This window comes from Haliotis asinina, chromosome 5, assembly GCF_037392515.1.
Source record: "Haliotis asinina isolate JCU_RB_2024 chromosome 5, JCU_Hal_asi_v2, whole genome shotgun sequence".
Taxonomy (NCBI): Eukaryota; Metazoa; Mollusca; class Gastropoda; order Lepetellida; family Haliotidae; genus Haliotis; species Haliotis asinina.
Window position 1 is genome coordinate 56,658,659 of NC_090284.1, and position 23,736 is coordinate 56,682,394.

General features: G+C 36.6%; 1 protein-coding gene across 7 annotated transcripts in view; it reads right to left on the minus strand.

Annotated features, from left to right (window-relative positions):
- The window catches only part of LOC137284897 (ras-related protein Rab-37-like), a 152,997-nt gene that overhangs the window by 5,020 nt on the left and 124,241 nt on the right, over window positions 1-23,736 (minus strand). For 4 of the 7 annotated variants that reach the window (XM_067816931.1, XM_067816932.1, XM_067816928.1 and 1 more), the window contains exons 2-7: window positions 18,459-18,569; window positions 11,280-11,321; window positions 6,319-6,385; window positions 2,647-2,699; window positions 397-519; window positions 105-181 (exon numbers count right to left, since the gene is read on the minus strand). In XM_067816931.1, the coding sequence (XP_067673032.1) occupies window positions 105-181; window positions 397-519; window positions 2,647-2,699; window positions 6,319-6,385; window positions 11,280-11,321; window positions 18,459-18,569 (473 nt within the window). Of the gene's footprint in view, window positions 1-104; window positions 182-396; window positions 520-2,646; window positions 2,700-6,318; window positions 6,386-6,460; window positions 6,528-11,279; window positions 11,322-18,458; window positions 18,570-23,736 lie in introns of all 7 variants that reach the window. The other 3 variants (XM_067816929.1, XM_067816926.1, XM_067816927.1) reach the window with 3 other exon arrangements.

Genomic DNA, 23,736 nt, shown 5'->3' on the forward strand with positions numbered 1-23,736 from the left:
TTTTCATTACTTATCCAGAGTGCAAATACCAATATATGATCTCTTAGTAATTGAAAAATGCCAATTATGGGATTTAAGAAAACGTTTTAAGAGATAGTACTTACCTAGCTACTGCCATAAATGCTAATTCTACATTCATGCCTGTTTTGGCACTGGTCTCCATGAAGGCAACCCCATATTCCTGGAAATTGAACAACATATTTACACCTGATGGAAGAAACAGTCATCACATAGGCGGATCCAGATGGGGGTTGCAGGAAGTATTCTACGATACTTAAGGAAAAATGTCAAATGTTTATTTGAGTACTCGTACTAAAGCATGAAAAAATGCATTTAATGTTTCATTATCCATGGTTACAGATTAACTGCTTCAGTCATTCGACGTAAAGGTCTTACCTTTGCTAACCTCTCACCATCCTCTCTCCTAATAACCCTCTCTCCAGCAATGTCTGCTTTGTTGCCTAGCAACATGATCACAACATCTTCTTGTGCATATTCATTAATCTCAGCTAGCCAGGCCTGAAATGCAGATGTATTACAAGAATGCATTAAGATGGCTTCTGTGTACACATCCAATGAGGCAAATGCATTCTTCACAGGCTCTTAGCTTGAGCTAAGAAACTTGCAGTCAAAGTGACCCAAGTTACTAAATTAAACCGTCCTTATATGAAATAAGGGGTCCTGTAAAGTATCGAAACTGAGAAGTCTACAAAAATCATAAGATTTATTAATTTAATTATCTTAATTTCAGGAACCAATACTTCTGGTCAAGTGTTTCATTACAATGAATATTCTTTCACATCCCTCAGAACACAACCTATATATATATATGCACCCATTCTTTAAGTTGCTTACTGGAAACATGTTGTGTAAGACCCTGCAAGAACTGTTGAGCAGGGTATCTGGAGACCATTAGTAATGTACAATGTAGACAGTTAAACTTTATTTCAAATTGAAGGTTACACCCAAAAGACCGAAAAGGTTGTTTCACAGTTTAACATATAATCCATCTTGTTAGAGAAGATACCGATCCTCAAATTGATGTTACTAGTCACGTTTACTATTACATCATTTCCATCTAGTTTCAGTTGTTTGAGTAGTCGCAAAACTCGATCATAGACAAATCATGATGAATAATAAATGGCATTCGAGTAAAGGAGGTTGTGGTTTGTGAAATGGTAGAGCAAATTGTGTCCTATTTTGCCGACTTCCCCACCTCCCCACTTTCCCCCATTTTCATATCCCAATAAACATGTTTTCTCGTCATACAATATTACCCAAATCCCTTTTCATCCTCTCAATAAGTTTTCACCCCTCTCTATAATATATGATCAATCCAATTTTTGTCATGACAAAGTTTTGAAAAATGACCAGTCCCTATAGGCTGCCATCTACTTACTCTGATAATGTCAAAGTTGGTTTTATTTGTGACATCTACTTACTCTGATGTTGTCAAAGCTGGCTTTATTTGTGACATCTACTTACTCTGATGTTGTCAAAGCTGGCTTTATTTGTGACATCTACTTACTCTGATATTATCAAAGTTGGTTTTATTTGTGACATCTACTTACTCTGATGTTGTTAAAGCTGGCTTTATTTGTGACATCTACTTACTCTGATATTGTCAAAGTTGGTTTTATTTGTGACATCTACTTACTCTGATGTTGTCAAAGTTGGTTTTATTTGTGACATCTACTTACTCTGATGTTGTCAAAGTTGGTTTTATTTGTGACATCTACTTACTCTGATGTTGTCAAAGCTGGTTTTATTTGTGACATCTACTTACTCTGATATTGTCAAAGTTGGTTTTATTTGTGACATCTACTTACTCTGATGTTGTCAAAGTTGGTTTTATTTGTGACATCTACTTACTCTGATGTTGTCAAAGTTGGTTTTATTTGTGACATCTACTTACTCTGATGTTGTCAAAGTTGGTTTTATTTGTGACATCTACTTACTCTGATGTTGTCAAAGTTGGTTTTATTTGTGACATCTACTTACTCTGATGTTGTCAAAGCTGGCTTTATTTGTGACATCTGCTTACTCTGATGTTGTCAAAGTTGGTTTTATTTGTGACATCTACTTACTCTGATGTTGTCAAAGTTGGTTTTATTTGTGACATCTACTTACTCTGATGTTGTCAAAGTTGGTTTTATTTGTGACATCTACTTACTCTGATGTTGTCAAAGCTGGCTTTATTTGTGACATCTACTTACTCTGATGTTGTCAAAGTTGGTTTTATTTGTGACATCTACTTACTCTGATGTTGTCAAAGTTGGTTTTATTTGTGACATCTACTTACTCTGATATTGTCAAAGTTGGTTTTATTTGTGACATCTACTTACTCTGATGTTGTCAAAGCTGGCTTTATTTGTGACATCTACTTACTCTGATGTTGTCAAAGTTGGTTTTATTTGTGACATCTACTTACTCTGATGTTGTCAAAGTTGGTTTTATTTGTGACATCTACTTACTCTGATATTGTCAAAGCTGGCTTTATTTGTGACATCTACTTACTCTGATATTGTCAAAGCTGGCTTTATTTGTGACATCTACTTACTCTGATGTTGTCAAAGCTGGCTTTATTTGTGACATCTACTTACTCTGATATTGTCAAAGCTGGCTTTATTTGTGACATCTACTTACTCTGATGTTGTCAAAGCTGGCTTTATTTGTGACATCATATAGCAAGAGAAGAGCTGAAAATATAACAACATTTGACAAAAATATAACTGACATAAACTACTATCAAACATATCAAAATCTGTAATATATCTGTAATCATAGGAAATTTTTGCAAATTGTCCACCGATATTTATGAGATACAAATAAAATCTCTTCATGTGAACTGATTAATTTTGGTTAGGTTTTAAATAAGGAATGCATTATTGATTTATTCGATATGTAAAGATGAATCCTTTCAACGTGCCAAAATGATTGATCATGGGTTTCAAGGTGCGATTCAACTTAATTTTGTGTCATTAGCGCCATTCATGTGCAGGTACGTTTTCATCAAAGAGCTAAATTTATGAGATCTCCATCACTCCTCCCTTTCTTCCAGAACATGCCAATATTACATGAATCCCTTTCAGTCCTCAACTGATATACTGTTGAAAGATGCGATAAACCGACTGCACTCAGACACACTCCCTCACTTTTATTAAAATGAGATTCTTCTCGGGATTTGTATTTCTTCTCTTGTAATTCTGCCACCAAACGCCCAAACTTGACATTTGCCAGTAAAATCCCTCGACACTAAGCTGAGCATCACTTATATAACATTCTCTAACAGCAAATATTTAAAGGTGCTTTCTTTGATTTCAAGCTTAGTTCGATGGAAAAGGAAATAACTTTGATTCCGAATATTTGGAGCTGCTCTTCGTATGGTAATAGGTGAGTCTTTGGATACTGTGTTCAAAGTATTAAGCACTCTGGGTGTTAGATAATTTGATTTCAAAGGCGGTGCTAACTTGGAAAAAGTCAAAACAGTCAATCACCATGTACATTTCTTGGTCATATTCTATGTGGAGTTATTAAAATTAACAACTCTTCAAACATGTCAGAAGAATAAATAATGAATGGCATGAACAGTTAATACCAGAATATTTTGCAAATCAGGGAAGGATGGTACATGTATTTCTTGCTATATGAAACTACACAAATATTAAAAAAAATACACAGTTGTGTACAGAAATAATGAACACACAAATGGAATTCCTAGATATATGCATTGAAATGAACAGACAACACCTGACTATACACTTGTTACACATAAAATCCAGAGCTGTGCACAAAAACATGACAATCCTCATTTTGCTGAGGGCTGTCAGGAAATGAAATGTGACAGGCGAAATGGTATTATTAGTAGAACCGCAGTATTTTGCCTTGTTTCGGTATACTATAATGCAATCCAAAAATTTGGCAATTTCAGGTTTTGTACCATCATTTCATTAACCTTTCTATACCTTCTCTAAATGTTTAGAAATCTAATCATTTTGTTAAAATCTATGTATTTCCTTTTTTATCTGTATTATGATAGTATTTCTTATACCAAAACAAAATGGACCAACCTGAAGGCCTTGTTACTAACTGCCAGAAGTACCGTATAATGGTAATAGTGTACCATTTCACCCAGTGACGTGTGCATGTCATGCATAAACAACATAGCTATAAATTGTACACCATAACCATATCAGTATGCCATGCATGTTGTACTGACATGCGTTCTGTGGAGGAGCAGTAGACAATAAGCAACCAAAACAGAGGTTGTCAGGGGTGTTACAAGAGTGTATTTTCTGTAAATTGTATTATTAATTGAGTAATAATTATTATGGATCACATTTCATATCATAAATGTTTACTATTTTCAGTATTTGGGTAGCAGGCTTTCAGGAAGTGCTTTAGAGTTACCTCCTCTTGAGTTTTTGTTTTGATTATTTGTGCGTATTTCTGTGAGACTGCTAGAAGATTCCACGTTAATGGAAATGGTCGTAAGTCCTTGAGTGAGTGAGTGAGTGAGTGAGTGAGTTTAGTTTTACGCCGCATACAGCAATATTCCAGCTATATGGCGGCAGTCTGTAAATAATCGAGTCTGGACCAGACAATCCAATGACCAACAACATGAGCATCGATCTGCGCAATTGGGAACCGATGACATGTGTCAACCAAGTCAGCGAGTCTGACCACCCGATCCCGTTATAGTCACCTCTTCATAAAAGCATAGTCGCCTTTTATGGCTAGCATGGGTTGCTGAAGGCCTATTCTACCCAGGGCACTTCACTGGTCTGTAAGTCCTTGAACTGTAGGGAATTGATGACTGATTGTATGAATAATGCTGGTAGTCGTGTTGTCGACATGGATACACAGATTAACAGGAGTACATAACTCTGCATCTCTGTCAACACTTGATCTACATAACCGCTGCCTCACTGCTCGCTGTGTTACATTCTGGGAACTGATCCTTGTTTTCAGAATTATATATACTGTGACTGAAACAAAGATCAATTATCCGCCTAAAAACTGACCAAATTATACAAAGGCATATCTTATGGCTTTTTGGAAAATTTGAACAATGAGGTAGTCATAAAATCTCTCAGCGTCTGTCCATATACATGATCAACGCCTATAAACATATATATTCGATAGACAACCATGATCAGGATCTCCACAGTAAAACTGGCTCCCTGCAGTTGTGTCCTTTGAAGTGGACATCACATGGCTGGACAACAAATAATGGTAAGACTAGCCACTGACCATGTCAGTCGACATGATTGCTTGGTGAGAATTAGATTGTGTTAAGCTACAGGTTCATTAATATAATTGACAACCTCCTTCTCTGTACATTAGTGGTGTTGACCTTCTGTCTACTGCCCATTAACAATACAACAATACTTGATGCATTTGCTTGTAATTGCTGACAGTGCTATGTACAGAGGTGTGGGAATGACTGTTGATTTGTCATGTTGATTTACAAAGCAGGAATTCACTTTGATCATTGTCTTTTTCTAAAACAACACCCACACCATGCAGTTGCTGGAAATTGATAACACTGTCACATGTTAAACTTCAAAAACCACTCAAATAAAATCTTAGTTCATGAAGCAGGAATGTCTATTGATTAGGTCGTTTTTTAAAAACACTGACAGCATGCACTCTTTTTAAATTGACAAAAGTGAGATTGTGCCATTCTCTGTGACGAAAAAAATTAAATTTAGATTATAGTTTCAAATTATGCATTTGTAGCTTTGATAAAAAGATATTGACAACACTGCTGTTAGTATCTAGTCTACGACTAGCAACAACACACTGAGTTATACACCACCAAAATCATTGATTGTTAGTCATAGCTCCAAGTTGACAGTGAATCGCATTTGAGAGTAAATTTTGAGATATGCAACAAAATAATGTGAACGCTTAGCTTTAGGCAGTTGAGGTAAAAATTAACATAAATTTAAGCAGTTATTCCAGTTTTCATCATAAATAGTTCAACACTGATTTATTTAAGAATTCAATGATAATAATTGCCATGTTTAGCAACGTTTGACGTACCAAGTGGCTAGAGTCTAAGGCTCTATTTACAAAATATATATTAATAAAGATCTCTATTTGTGGAACTCATAATATATGAACAATAACTGAAAATACATATGACAACATAAATATTGGCAAGCAAATTTTCATTTTAAAAAAATAGTCAAAATATGACCTTGGAGCCCAGGTTAGGAGAATAAAAATATAGGACAGAAGTGTTAACACACTGACAACAAGCCATAGATAATATTATGACAGTGACAACAGCTAGACTGGTGCTAATGATACCATGGGCATCTCGGTAGTAAGCATGTGTAATGCTGCGGAATCGCTCTTGACCAGCAGTGTCCCAAATCTGCAATGATAAACTTGCTGTACATTTCACAAAATCATTGTACATTTCATGACAGTCGTAGCATTGCCAACCTACCATTCGCATCACGGTAATAAGCACGAGTGATGCTTCTGAAACGTTCTTGACCAGCCGTGTCCCAGATCTGAAGAACAGTGTTCATGAAATAAAGAATTCATCTCTGGCAGAATGAATCAGGCAGTGTGAGTGAGTGAGTGCGTGTGAGAAAGAGACACAGAGAGAGTTTATTTTTATACCACACTCGGCAATATTGCAGCTATATGGCGGCGGTCTGTAAATAGTCAAGTCTGGACCAGACAATCCAGTGATCAACATCATTAGCTTCAATCTACACAACTGGGAACTGATGACATGTCAACCAAGTCAGTGAGCTTGACAAATGGGTCCCAACAGTTGCCTCTTACGACAAGTATAATCGCACTTTGTGGCAAGCATGGGTTGCTGAAGACCTAGACTACCCTGGATCTTCATTGGTCAAATGTACATGATGAATATACAACGCTATTTAGAAAGTGGTCAAATGTAAAACATTTTATATTTGGGATTACACATTCTCGGTAAAGAAGAGATTCTAGTACCATTGTCCCATCTGGGATTTGAACACACATTCTCAGTCAGGCACCTAATCACCAGCACGTCAGGTCAGCTGTCTGACCCTCTCAGCCACCACAGGTTCCACAAATGAAGAGTGGGTTACATACCTGACTGTGTGCAGGCAATTACCAACCTGCTAAATCAACATAAAATTGACTCACTTATCCGCACAAAAGCTTTGACCTACCGCTGATTGTGTGAAGTGAAGCGCGAGTGTAACTGTGTTTTGACACAAGAAGAAGGTCTGGTAATATGGATTAATGACTGATCACCAGGGTATTGGTGGTGATAAGTCGGTTTTATGGACACTGAGTGAATTGTGACAGGCAAATTAAAATGACCAGGTTCTTTTGAAAATGATTCTAACCACAAAAGTGTAAGCTCACTACTATTTCAAAAACAAAGCCTGAATGACAGAAATCCAGATATGAGGATATTCAGTTATCTGGATGATTTGTGCAAAAACAAATGCGTCAAGATATCGAGGTCTCACTGTACATGTTGAAGTTCTCAACTGCCATGCTGCATGTTTTGGTTGTAAAACACTTATTCGCATAATCATTGATGATAATGACGGGATAAAGGTCTCTATTATTCATACTTCAGTCAAACCAGTGAGCATGGCATGGTGGGACAGATCCAGAAACATAATTCAGTTCAACTTGGATTTGAACCCCAATCACAGCTTCCTGGCAACTCCAAGGGATGTAACTGTTGGAAAATGGCTGCCTTAGACAAATTGGTCAGCCATGCTAGATGTAAATGAGAGAGATTTTGTTTTGTATGTCACATTAATAAGAAATGTATGAAACATGCAAACGTTCTAAGATGAATATCAACAACTGACTTTGCTATGCTGCACGACAGAGATAGAAAGAACTTGAATTTTGGTATACTGTGCCATTATAATCCCAAAATCACAGCTCTCTCAGACAAACCAGTGGTTGATAGTGTCAGCAATAGTTCACTGGAAATACAGTCAAGCTGTGTCGGCATCATACCAAGTGTTTAACTGTAATCCAGTGATTGACTGCTCATGAGACAGCTCTAAGGATGAGAGCCTGGTGTGGTTAAGAACAAACCACTTGTCTCACGCAACCCTTCCTTGCTTCCAAAACGCATGCTTGTATACAGCAACCCGTGTTTATCATAACAGGCACCTTACTGGACTGGGCGGTCTGACTCAGTAGCTTGGTTAAAGCATGTAAGTGCAATGTATACATATTCCATTTGTAAGGATCGATGCACTGATGTTAATCACTGGATTGCCTGGTCCAATCGTGATTATTTACGGTCTTCAGTCTTCAGAGAGAACTCATACATACAACGATGATCCTGACGTAAAATGCAGTTGATTTACTGTAAATTACCATCAGATTTTAGCTTGCTTAATTGCTCGGCAATATTTGGATCAGATCTCTGTGTGAACTTGGAACAATTATGTATTGTATGCTTCTATTTTGCTGCAGGATAGTTCCAGGATTCAGTGCCAAATTAATATGGCATGTTACCATGGTTACATAATTTGTTACTGAAAATGTCATCAATCTTCATGTGATAAAAAAAAGTTACAAAATGATTCTTGAGCAAATCTGGTGCAAATGTTAAAAAACACAACATATTTGCAGTCATCCTCCAGGTAAAAATCTACTAAGGACAGATCCAGGTTCAACTGGATTTATCAAATTGTGAAACAGTAGCAAATGATATGTAAACTAATGAAATTTATATACTCGGTCAGACAAGGATGACAATGTCAGAGATTGATTGGCAAACAACCGCTTGTTCATGCACTATGAAGTTGCTGAATATTTTATGTGCTGTCTTTTTAACAAATCTGTCTAAAGTAGATTTTAGTTTAAAACAGAAAGTTCTGCAGTTAGCCCCATGGTTAAAGCATTTGCTCCTCATGTCCATGACCTGGGTTCAATTACCAATATGGGTACGATGAGCGAAGACTATTTCTTGTGATCCCTACTACGATATTGTTGAAATGTTATTAAAAGGAGTGTAATAGTATAGTCACGCACTCAGGTGACCCTGGTTTGAAGTATCTATGTTAGGTATGTGTTTGTGTCCCAAACACTGAAAGTTTGATGTTGAAGTAGCCTCATTGCTACTTGTTCATGTTCTAGCAACATTACCTGTTTATGTTCTAGCAACATTACATGTTCATGTTCTGGCAACATTACGTGTTTATGTTCTGGCAACATTACGTGTTTATGTTCTAGCAACATTACGTGTTCATGTTCTGGCAACATTACGTGTTTATGTTCTGGCAACATTACGTGTTTATGTTCTAGCAACATTACGTGTTCATGTTCTAGCAACATTACGTGTTTATGTCCTGGCAACATTACGTGTTTATGTTCTAGCAACATTACGTGTTCATGTCCTGGCAACATTACGTGTTCATGTTCTAGCAACATTACGTGTTTATGTCCTGGCAGCTGAATGATGTTGTGTATCACATACCCTTGTTCCTTGGTCCAAAGGGTTGATGTACTCTTTGCTTAGTTCTTTACAGTCACAAGATGTATGATGTTGAAGTGCCTTTTTTGTTCCAAAAGCCCCCAAAAGTGATGAGAATGTGGCTTTTTAAAATTACATTACGGTCCCAGAAGCCATGTGGACCTATGACATAACCTTCATATTTTCTCTAACAAGTGCCAAGTCTATAATAAGCGCCAGACCCAAGTAAGTAATGATGGTAAAGCAGCAATATAAGAAATAAGCGCCGAGTCCCTACTAAGCACCTCGTACGTTTTTCATAAATGTATCCACATTTGAATCAAAATCCAAAAATAGATTTATGAAGGAATAGTCCCTGACTTTGACACAATGCTCACTGACAATTAATTACACTCAGTAAGCATAATAAGCACTGAGTCTCCAATTAGTCTGAAAGTCCATTGAAAAAATGTGTTCCCTAGGGAAAAACAGTGGAAGCTGTCTAAACTAGGCACTCATGGGGACTTAAGAAATAATCCAGTTTAAACAATGTGCTCGATTGTAGAGCTGATGAGATTTTATGCCAGTGTCGACAGATACGGATTGGACAGATACTGGTTTTGACAGCTTCCACTGTGTGGTACTTGATAAATTACATTCAGCACTAGTGACCCTGAAAGAGCTATCAGGATATTTCTACAATACTAGATAAACAAACTAACAGATGTTTTAAATTACTTTCCCAAATTTGAACAGCTGTAAACTACTAAATTGAGCAGCTGCTTTGCGTTCGGACGAAAAGTCTTGTTCATATCACAAAACTGACTCTAAACCATAACAAGCACATACAAAGTGAGGTTATTTCCTGAGCTAATTTATCCTGGGAACAATCAATACCTAGATAAAACATGCCTCTCAGTGCTTGGAAATACATTCCTTTCATTGCATGAAATGTACGAGTTAGCTGTTGCACACCTACTGTAATCAATAGCAGAGTTATGATAAACAGTCGTCAATTTCAACATCTGGCACAAAACAAATCAGCCATTACACTGATAGTATTCTTCCTGAATACTGAGTTGGTTTATGTTGTGACGTCAATCTGGCAGTCACTCTGAGATTGTGGATTCTACACTTGTACACATGATACTGAATGAAGGATATTTATAGTTGCATGCTCAGTCAGGTCTTGACAGCCTCATAAAGTCATTTACTGGTTTACGACAAAATTTTGCTGTTTGTTGCATGAAAGTTGTTTGAAGTTGTTTTAGAGGGTTTGTTTTAACTGAATCATCGATAGATTGGAGGAGATGTGAGCATGGTTACCATTTTTGGCTTTGTTTACAGGAAAATACACTGATAGTCATCACTTCACATAAAAGAGAGCAGGACAGGAGATATAATGTCATTAGTAAATCATTATGTTTAAAAAATCTGATATGTACTTTTTTAATTAAGCCCAGACCAATTTTATTTCTTGTTTTACAAATCTGAGAAGAAATCTATAAGAAAATATATGAAAATGAATATTCCCCACTCAAAACAAAAAAAAAAGTCCTAATGTTTGCATTGGTCAAAAAAGTAAACTTTCAAGAATTTTTTTTAAGATTGGTTTTTACAATAAACACTTCATAAATTGCTCAAAGTAAATTATTTCAAGTATTTAGAAAAAATATTACTTTGACTGGTAATTTTCTGCAACTGGGATATGAGGAAATTCATCAACCAAGGTAGAAAGCTTGACCCCGGATCCTGTTCGTCACCTTTTACAAGAAGCATGGGCTGCTGATGACCAAATTCTAACCTGGAGATAGGTTAGGATGTATCTTACCTGTAATTTCACCTTTGTTCCTTCCACATCAACGACTTTGTTCTGAAAACAACAAAAATAATTATTGAGCATGTATGGAGGTAACATGTTTTGGGGGACATAAATACCCGATTATATCTCAGATGAAGATACAATTATGTCCCCTGGTATGGTCGGCCCTTGCTTTGGATGACATTTTGCTCAACACCATAACAAAGTACAAGTAGTGTCCGTAAATGACAGTAACAGCTGATTACTGTTCTCTGTTTGATCGATGTTTTAATGCCACACTCTGCAATTAACAAGCTATATGACAGCGTTGGAAATAATCGAGTCTGGATGATACAATCCAGTCATCAACAGCATGAGCATCACTATATGTAAATAGGATACATAATACAATGACATGTCTACCAAGTCAGTGATCCTGACCACCCGATGCCATTAGTCTCGTGTTACGACAAGCATGGGTTACTAAGAAGACCAGTCTCCTAACTCGTGTCACTGTGTCAGTCATAAGACCCAATCATTTACAGACAGTATCTATCTGGAATATTGTTTTGAGTGACACTTGACAAGTATAATCTTGCATTTGAGGTATCATGGCCTGTAGTGCCAAACATACAATTCTAACCCGTATCTTCGCAGCTCAACTGATTACAGGTATCAGATGTGTGACAGAAACTAGTGGTAATTAGTTTTTGATGGAACTGTTTCATTACATTTCATTGGCAACATCAAAATCAGTTAACCCCAAGTGTGATTAAACACCACTCAAATTGAGTAATTTCCTGATCTCACTGACAAAATGGGTGTGCAACCAACCCTCACCTATCCTTGTATAATGTCGTTGAATGGCAATAAAATGTTTTAATATCAAAGACATGAAACAGTCTTTGAGGAGTGTTTCCCACATAAAATTTGGCCTTGTATTACAACCTAATTGCTGGAGGCAATCAACACAGTGTAATCAACAACTGAAACAGACGACAGAGTAATGGACGACACTCCAGTCTGCAGCACTGGGAGGCTATCAGATTATGTGTGAATGAGGGTGAGGAGATATTGCCATATGATTGTCTTGTCTGGTGATGGAGTGGACATCAATCTAAGATGGCCTAAAGAGTATTATCAACGCCAGTGTGAGAACAAATTTCTCTGAATTGACAAAATATTGCATCCTGGGACGTCCATTCAGTTTATCAATATTGTAAAGATATTGACTATCGGGACACTTTTAATTACTGCATTCTCAACGGAGAAGCCCACATGCTCTAGGGTGAGGCTGAAGTTGTTGGGAGATCCCCCTGAGAGGGATTAATAGCCATTAGAGATAATCCAACCTTCTCCGCTGGGAACATTTAACATAGAGTTGAAACTGTTGTAGTGATCAATTCACACCTTGTTTTTGGTGCTCGGCTTTGCATGTTTATCACAGCAGCATAAAGTAATATATCCAGATTTCTTATTCAACAATATTTGAACATACTGTATTCAGCAGTAGAATGCATGAATCACATCAACACTTGTCATTCTTATGTTAATATCACATTGACAGAAATATTTCTGTCAATGTTGCATTAAACACATTTGTATTGATGTCTGCATGGGTTATCTGGGTTCACTGTTTCAGGAAAAGACTAATTATATCACTCCTGGCTCCTTTGTCAAGTTTGCTGTAAGGCAAGTCTGCTGTAAGTGTTCTTTAAGTTTAGCGGTTGGGAAATAAGTGCAAAAATTATAAATAATAAATTAGAAACATCAATATCAATGCATTGAAGTGTATCCAGCCTGCTGTCATCCTCGATATCTCCAGGGTATAAGTTCTCATGAACCTCCACTCTACCCTGGATGCATCTATTGCTTGGCCCGATAATTTTATTGCCTCCCTTAGCTGGCTTTTTATCCAATTAGGAGCCTACCAATCACATCTCACTTTCACTTTTTGAATTATCTAACCGATTAAACATGGCAACACAATTCATACAGAAGAACTCAGAAAGAGGTAGACGGAGTTCTTGCATATATTTTTTCAGAATTTGGGACCTGACAAATTGTCTGTATGATTTCCCCCAAACTCTGAGTCGGACTGCGAACAAACCTTCACTGTTGCTACTGCTATCTTAGTTGACACTGGCTAACTCAGCTAACGTGGGCGTATCTGACTGTCTACAGAAAGAAAGAAGAGCCAGCAAAGGGAGGTTATAAAATTATTGGGCTGACCTGTAGGTGCATCCAGGGTATAAGGAAGATTTATCAGAACGTTTACCCTGGACATCCTGAGGATGGCCTACTGTGTACTAATTAGGAAAGTATTCAAAATCCGGAAGACAAGAAAACCGCAGACTTTGAAAAGTGAGTGAGGGAGTTTAGATTTATGCTGCATTGAGCAATATTCCACCTATATGGCGGCGGTCTGTAAATAATTGAGTCTGGACAAGTCAATCCAGTGATCAACAGCATGAGCTTTGATCTGCACAATTGGGAACCGATGACATGTGTCAACCAAGTCAGCAAGCCTGACTACCCGATCCCGTTAGTCACCTCTCACAACAAGCCTAGTCACCTTTTATGGCAAGCATGGGTTGCTGAAGGCCTACTCTACCCTGGACCTTCACGGGTCAGAATTTGAAATGTGTTGATTCAAAAGTATATTTTTTCATTGAAAAACATTTTGCTTAATAAATGAGCCATTCCAGCCATGGCATTTGTTGAGTATTTTCTGATTCCCACAGCTGTAAATGTTCAGGTTTACCCTCTACCTTCTCAGAATTTTATGTAAAATCCAAATTGAATTAAAAACTGCTGTCTAAACCTTGATTTGGTAGCAGAACATCTATACCCCCCCGAAAATTCATACTTTGATGATGAACCTTTTAGATTAACATTTCTAGTGTGACTGAATGTATTTTTCACTTATCCAACCGTCGATAATCTCTACAGGTATATGTTATGATAAATCTCCACTATACCCTACATGCATTCATGGCTCAGGCCGATAATTTTGTTACCTCCCTTTTGCTGACTCCACATTCTCAAAGTATAACAGTCGCAGCTGCAAAGGTTTGTTCACAACAAAACTCAGATTTGGGGGAAATCATACAAACACATGACAAGTGACAAGTCTTTACAAAAATATATAGGACCTCTTCTTCATCTTTCAACGTACCTCTGCATAATATGTGTTTTCACATTTAATCAGATAGATAATTTAAGAAGCGAAAAAAGTGAGTTCAACTTCCAAGCGTAGAGACCTGATTGGATAAAAAGCCAGCAAAGGGAGGTAAAAAATAGATGCATCCATTGCATAATGGAGATTTATCATAAGGCATACCCAAAATATATAAAAAAAAATTCAAATATGCTCTATGAATGAAGACCATTGCTTCAGCTAAGAATGTTCTACAAATTTATAGCACTGAAACTGAAAAAGAACATACCAAAATAACAGTATCCATACATAGAATTCCAAAGATACAGAACACTAAATAAAAAAGTGAAATGTTCATCCTGTGTGTCACTGAACATATTAACAGCAGCAATTGATGTCAACAATGAGCTTTCAATTATTTTCTGCTTTGTGAACATCCTTCTGACGGTTCAGAGACACTTGATGTGTGTGTGATGATCATCAATAATCTCTGCTTATAATCTCACCTCAAGCAATGTTTAACAACTTTCATGCATGAACATGAAATAGACATGGTACCATGAGGTGGGTGACGCATGTCTCACCTGTCCATCTGAGTTTCATGGTGATGTAAGCTATTTATAAGTGGAGACTTTTAACTGCTTGGCCTGGGTGACACTGCGTGCATACTGAGGCTGTAATGATTAACTTCGCAGAAGTGAATTTAGCATCACGCCAAACTCAGCAATATTCAAGCTATATTGTAAATAATCAAGTCTGGATGAGACAATCCAGTGATCAACAACATGAGCATCAACCTACCCAACTGGAATATGTTGATGTCCAAGAAGTGGAACAGTGTCATAAATCAGAGCAGGTGGAAAATTAGTCAGGACAAATTACTCTCCTGAAGTCAGTGGCAAGTGACTTCGAAAAAAAATCTTCAACCTCTGTGCAAGTTTGAAAAAAATGAAATCTCATAAAATGGTTAAACTTTTCTGTTTTGATGACAGACGGAACAATTCTCAAAGGATATGTACACGCATTTGATGATTTTTTTTGTATCTTATTGAAGTGGTTTGCATACAGTAGTATAAATTATAAATAGAAAATTTAGAAGCATAAGTGCAGCTTAAAAACAATCAGCACTGATCCCTGGAAATCAGTCAACAGATTGAACAGAAACCATACAGCTTATCACTTCTGTCATTACCAAAGAGTTTGACTTCGTCATCATGCATGGGGTTTAATGTATTTCATCATTTATCTTACAAACTGTGATTTTAAACCTGATCCTTGGTTCAAGATGAAACCTACAATACCAATTTCAGAAAAACAAGACACTTATCTCCTACTGTCACAGATGTAATGAAATAAGAGGTATCATTTTCCAAATTAATAATTTAACAAGCTCATTCACTTGTTCTTTGTGTGTAAGGCTAAATGTCATCATTTATCCTCTGAGGAGTTCCTGCTATAAATCATCTTCATATTTATCAGTTCTTGAAATGGTATTCTTCAGTTTTGGAATCATTTGTAAATGCTGAAAAAACTTGATTGTTAATCTTAGGACCGTTACTACAAATTCTGAAAGAGTTTACACTGTTTTTAGCAATATTCCAACAACATCTTGACTAGGGACACCAGAAATGGTCTTCACACACTGTAGCCATGTGCAGTGTGTGCGTTTTATCACCGCTTTTAGCAATGTTCCAGCGCCATCTTGGCAGTGGACATCAGAAATGGTCTTCACACTTTGTAGCCATGTGGAGCGTGTGAGTTTCATCACTGCTTTTAGCAATGATCCAGCACCATCCTGGCGGAGGACACCAGAAATGGTCTTAACATAGTGTAACATAGGGGAACTGAACCTATACCTTCAGCATGACAAGCAAATGATTTAACCACTGAGCTACCAAACTGAACGGTGAGGCTACTGAATACAACCTTACAGGGCCAACTTCTTATATGCAGATACATAATCAGTATTATTTTACAATAAAAGCATTGTTTGAGAAACCACATAAAAAAATGATTACGTTTTGGACTGCCACAAAATATACATTTTGTGATACATGCTATAGTGTTTGACTATTTCTGCTCAAAATTTTAACAAAAGAAATATCTGGTTTCATAGCAGCTGCTGAAACTTATCCAGTCTTCATCTAAAATCCCTGCCTCCTTGTCAAATTCCACCGGTCATGTTAACACAGAGGATAAAGTAACTATTTATACAGCCCGGAAGATATTGACGATGTGCCACCACGATTCAGGTAGGAACAAGAAGGGAGGGGCTCTTACTATACAGATTATGATACACCAACACTTTCCTGTAACAGATGTCAGTTGATCTGGAATAACTCAACACCTGAGACAAGGTCATGGCACATTATGGTCGTCTGTGCCAGCCCTTCTCCAGGTACGAAGGTAATGATTCTCAATACATTCACTCTGACATTACAACACAGATTGACTAAAGTAATGATCTGTGACAGACATTTGGAGACTGGTTTTTTTTATAAAGGTCCTACTTGCTCAACCATGGCCAATGTGTACTGTCATTATTCTGGAATGCTAAATGGTAGCCACATCTGTGTGACGAGCGTAGTTTTGTCACTGCGGAAATACTTGCGAATGGTATTTGAGAGTCATACTATGAATATGTATTTATTTTCTGACTGATCACATGACCAGAATAGCAGGTATAGTGATATAGTGATATTCAGTATATTCATACTTGATATATGCATTTACTTATGATATTAGCACGATAATGAACGTGATTTTTAAATATTTTAATTAGTATTTAAACACATGAACAAAACACAGTAAACTATGGGTATACAAAGAATTTAACTTGAGTCTTTTAATATCAAATATATCACCATGAGTGATCTTGCATAAGCAATATCTCCTGTCAAACAAAGTTTTGGGTAAGAAAACTGATAAAACTGTATGAACAATTTAAACTAAAGTAAAATAAACAACACGTTCTGCTGAATATGTAGGAAGACACATGTGTTATGCACACTCTGGAAGCCTTTCAGTATGACTTGATGATTATCTCTCAGATTAACACTGCCAAATAAGGGCTCATGTGACTTAAAGTCAAGGACCTCTGGCTGGCTGTTCTGCCTTGCATTTCCCATAGAGCTCAGACAATAAGATCATCATGACTTTGGAAACAGTATGATGAAATGAAATATTGCTGACCCTTGCATTGTTTTCACAAGATGATAAAGCACATGAAATATTTTTTCTGTATTCATACAAGACAATGCACTTGGTAAATTACACTACTTGCTACTCTGTCAATGATCCTCATGTTTTTTGAGTCAGACATTGAAAAATGAGTTGTAATTAACATTTTCAGCTCACTACTAAAAGTACCCACTACAACCATTTTCCTAAGACTAACTTTCCTTCTGAACATTCTCTGAAATATTTAGATGCAAGTACATTTAACAGGAATAGACGTAAATGGGTGAATGCAACATACATCTATCTGCAATATAAATTCTGTACTGGTGTCCTGTTGACATTCCATTGTTAATTATGTTGTTTATCTAAGTGAGCAACAAGAAAATTGGCTAGTATAGTGGAAAAAATATCAGGGCAAGTGATTTTACAAGTGCCACTGTACCGGGGTACATTAGCAATTCAAGAATTATCTCCATCCCTGATCATACTGAGGCCTTTGAATCATGATAGGCATCATATCTTGTAATGTCTGTACTGTTTTAACCTTGGTGAACAGCCGCTGTTATGCTCTAACTACTGTCATGGCCAAATACTCTAAATGAAATTAAGAAACATTAATCATCTTTACAAGGCAATCTGTTTACCCAAGAAATACATGTCTTGAATATGTCAAAAACCGATTCCGTGCAACATTAAATATACATACCAGTAATCTAGGTAGTGTCTTTATCATGAACATTTATCACCAGTGATCTCTTGTCATCAGATCTCTCCTAACAGATCGTCTCACTCAACTCATGTCTCAATGATTTTAATGGGAACTTTATTGGCTGAAATGTCAAGTGTGAACTACATGGTGGGTGTCTTACCCTAAAGTCTATACCAACAGTAGATATAAAACTCCCTGAGAGAAAGGTGCCGTCTTTAAAGCGGACGAGGAGACATGTTTTCCCCACGCCGCTATCACCAATCAGCATCACCTGTAACAAACACAGAAAGAGTCGTTACACATCTACAGTCAAAGAACAAGAAAAATGTTCTAAAGGACAAGAAATTTGAAATTTTCTATTAAAAAAAGCCTTATCACCATTATAATATAGATACAATTCCCAGAAGACAAAGCAAATCCTTTATAAGGTTATGCGCTGAAGATCTTGACAAACACACAATGGTTAAGTTTCACAACAATCTCATTTTCTGAAAACAACAAGTTATCAATAATGAATATTTTCAGGAAATTTTCATGACACTTAATACTATGTCGTCATATTTTCATTAAAAAGAAATAAAACCCCAAATATTCACATTTCTAAGCCCGTAACATTTTGGTTCATATGTACATGATAGTCTATGGAGTTTTGTACATTGATGGAAGGAAAGCAGCCTTTTGTCCTCTGTAGATATTAGACACATGCAGATTGGGAAAGTTTACACGGCAGAAGAAATTATGCTGTACAATTACTTCATGATAAAGTACTGTTGTTCTCATGAAAGAGGAACAAGCAGTGCTGGTCAATGTCAAGCTCTCGTGTTGACGATGAAACACATGTTTCTCTGTTGTTTAAGGGCTAACTCAATAATACATCTACATGATGACCGCCCTAAATAACTGAGATAATCCTGTGATTGACAGAATGACTATCAACCTTCAAAATTGGATTACGATGACCTGTATAAAAAATATGATTAAGACTGACAACCTCAGTTCCATCTTCCAGCGGACTGGGGTTGTAAACTTTTGTTTGTTTCTATAAGTTCCATTTAAAGTTGTACAGTTGGCAGGTAACTGGAGAAGAAAGCTTCAGAAATTCTTATACTGGATACCAATTCTCACGTGACATGGATTCCCAATACTTTCACAAGTAGTACAGAAATACCTACAATCTACTACTTAAATCTTGTCAACAAGAAAGACATCTAGGACAAGGATAATAAACTGAACAGGTAAGTCAGTGAGTCCAAATCAATTCTTCACAATGTTACGTTATGCTAATAATTGAAAAAGATCTGCTATTCTTTTGAAGAATATCTTTGGTGAACGTGATTAATAATCAAATCCATGGCATTTACGCCATTTTACACATCGTATTGATCAAACCTTGATTAATCATCTCTAGATCAAAACAGACAGTTATCATGGTAACATATAAAATACACAGGTATGACAAAGCAAATGCACTGAAATAATTAAATACCTATTTCAGCAATTCAGTCTTTCACATCCATTTTCTTTGAAAGTTCTTTCAGTTTTTTGTAGTTCTATTCTGTGTTTGAAATATTTCTGACATATCAACGCCGCAGAAATCAAAATAAACTGCAATCACTATTCCAAGAGTCTGCACTCGCAAGTAAGTGCCCCACCTTGCTTCCAATCTGTGAGTAATAGCTACATTACTGAAACAGTCCTTGGTCACTAGACCACGTACGTGTACATGCAAGCTGAAAGTGATGAGTAAATGCAATCATACTATTGAAGAGGAGGTATTAAGATATTATTGGAACAGTCCTTGTACAGGTAACCATGGAAAAAATGTAACCATGGTAACATGAATTCATGACTATTGAGGTTGCTTAAGTCGACCACATAGAGTGGCTGAGCACCTGTAGAATGTGTTTCAGCTTGAGCCAGGAAGACGATCTGCAAGAAGCAGATGTTCATGAATGCAATTGAGTAAAATCCAGCAATCCTTACAAAATCAGCAGATCCTGGCAGAAAAGGGACACAACTCCTAACACACTTGTCAAACCAGCAAACTGAGTTAACGAGTATTGTTTTACACTGATTTCACCAACATTATAGCAATGGCAGCGGGGATACCAGGAATGGACTTAACAGCTTGTACCTACGTGGGGAATCAAACAGGGGTCTTCAGCATGACAAGCTAATACTTAACCACTGGACTACCCCAAGCTCACTGAAGTGATATGTGTGTTAACGGGAAATCCCACCTTTCATCAATCATCGCTAGCTCAGGTGTGCTTGTGCAAGGGAAGTCCAACACCTGTTATTACCTGTGAAAGGCAGGTGTTACATAATGCAACACAGGACTTGGTAGAATCTTGGGTGACTTTATAACCTGGTTTAAGAATGTGGTTTTACTACAGTTTTATCAATATTTCAGCAATATCAAAGTTTCCATTACATTAATGACTAATTCATATTTTCCAGACCATCCATGACTAGTATTACAGAAGCAGTTATAGAAAACAGCAATCAGTGAACTTCTAAGAATCAGATAAGGAGAAACTTTATGGATGAACAACTTCTTTATTTGAGTGAAGTGATGTTTTGATACAGATTCTCGCTTCATTGTCAAGCAAGTATCAATGATACAAGAATCTGTTTCGAAATGTCGAATCACTTTAATAAAGAAGCAGTTCATCAATAGCATTTGTCCGTATTTGATACAGATACTTCTAAACATGCCATTCAAGGAGGTGAAATTCTACCAAATCATGCATATGATCATAAATATACCTGATATATACTGAAGGCAACAAGTAAGGGAACATGACTTTATGGCAGAGTTCCTTTATATATTCTCAGATTTCTCAAACAGCACTTTCGAAATCTGGTGAAGAAAACTGGAAAATATTAAAGGAACAGTTGAATTTTTCTGTGTTCCTTTGTTTCTCTCAGCATATTTCCCTACCTGACAACAACAAAGTGTTAGCAAATAGTTTGATAATCTGATTTTACATATACAGCACACTTAATGATTAACCATATTGACATAACCATTATCATTCTACCTTCATATCCAACAGCTGACTGGTCACGTGATCACTATCCAACACCACCGACAAGTGAGTCGAACATCAAAAACAAGATGAGGACTATGTGATACACGATGTCACCAGCTGATACAGAATTAGTTCATAATGTTCACTTAAGACTAAATAAAGTTCAAAGCAAGAGCACTTTCCAGTAATCTCGTCTCCCAGCCTCCATGGTGCTACCTTTGATCCTGAGATTTATTTCGGGCTTTTGTCTTTATGGCTTGTTGATGCACAATGCTGACACATAACAAAAATAAAGTCTATTTCTATAAATACATACATTATCAAAAAATCAATAATGGTAATGTCTGAAAAATTAGGTTCATAAATCTCTACATCCACTCAGGACTCACAAATTGACATATGTTTCAATCATTGGTCCATTTCTTTGACCTGTTGTGGATTACTGTCACATTGTTAAATGTCAACATACTATTTTGCAAGTGACAGGTTCTAGATAAACATGACATAGATTGCTGAATATATTTTCAAAACATTCAATTTCATCAATTTTCAAAACATTAATGACATGAATCATGCTTCATTTCTTAAGCTGCTACAATGACGCTGATTACGGTGATAAAAATTTGAAATTGTTTCCTGGATCAGAACTAAAACCTCTGTCAATTAGTAATGTTCTGATAACCTGAAATGATTGAAGTTTGGTCACAGTGACCAAACAGCCAAACAGTTGATTCTATTTTCTCATAAGCGAACACAAACGATTTTGGAACCACTGTAAGAGAGTTTGAAATATTTGACTGTAAAAACATATCTAGGATGCTGTCAGGGCCTGAAAATATATTTAATTCTTAGAAATTTCACTTCACTTACTGAAAAGTCATGACTGAATATTCTTTGAAAAATCTGGGAAGCTTTTGTTCATGATATAGTACTCTTCAGTTTAAACAAGCTAGTTGTATCATTTTACTTTGGATGTGTGAACAATTTTTTTTCACAAAAAACAACCTGAAGGGGAAGATCTACTTAAAGATGATAACCTATTTATTCTTGTGATTAAGTGAGATTTCAACCAAGTACCAACACTACTGTCAATGTCATGCATACACTTCACATGGAAAAAAAAGTGTTAAATAACATAAATAACAATCAGAAAGACTAACTCTAACCTGCAGAAATTCTGTACGGATACAAGCCAACATTCCAAAATCTCGGCATCAAAACCATCCAATATGGACATGAAGCAACGACACACATCACCATGTAATTATGTGTGACACTCGCAAATTACGGAGCTGAGGACGCTAAGTGGAAGCTATTGCAACTCAGGCAATCATGTACATTAGGCACAAGCTGGGAGACTCAAACAATGTGCTTAATTTTATGTTTCACAATTCTGTTTGCTAAATAATTAGCAATGACAGGTTGAAATAAAGACCTATTTGATATGCTGTTTTATTTCATGTTCCAGTTGGCTAAAAAAATGCATGTGTTTTTTTATACTATATAATATACACCAAAATGTTGTTTCCCTCAAAATAAGAATTTGACTTCAATAAGCTCATCTTTTATGACACGTGGCCATGTTCTTTGTTAATCCTGGAGATTCAGAATCATTAAAATGTTTCTCTGTTAAACTGTACATCATCATGGCTTTTAAAGGAAAAGAAGAGCTTGGTTTAAAACACATATATGTGTATTGACAATGAGATGTATTGCTCAAAATGGAGGGTCATTTCTTTTGGGGATCACTGACACTAATGAAACTAGGCGATATGAGAATCACTGGTCATCTTAGATTGCTAGGTAAGATCATTTCTCGAAGCCAACATCCTTAGTGGTCACTAGTGGAGAAGTCGCTGAAACGGTCTTAATTATGATAAATATGAATATAGTCTGATTTAACTCTTAATGACAGTCAGCTAATTTACTTAGACTTAATACAAGACTCACAGACCACAATAACTTCCACAGGCCTGTACTGTCTGCAGGCATCTTTTCCAGCAGATGACTGTTCCTGGAAAAACAGTTTTCACCTGAGCTTACAAGACAGAAATAATAATCACTGGTCTCAGTTTAAGACAAATGACTGACATTCAACACTTCACTTCAGCAAGTGCTGAAAGACTTTATTCAAACTGTTTCATGCTGGGATTTCAGAGTCAGTTCTGACAAGTGTTTCATGGGAACATACACACAGTAAATGTTTTCAAGGCTTCAAAGAATGGCTGCATGTTTTGTGAGTGAGTGAGTGAGTTTAGTTTTACGCCGCACTCAGCAATATTACAGCTATATGGCGGCGGTCTGTAAATAATCGAGTCTGGACCAGACAATCCAGTGATCAACAACATGAGCATCGATCTGCGCAATTGGGAACCGATGACATGTGTCAACCAAGTCAGCGAG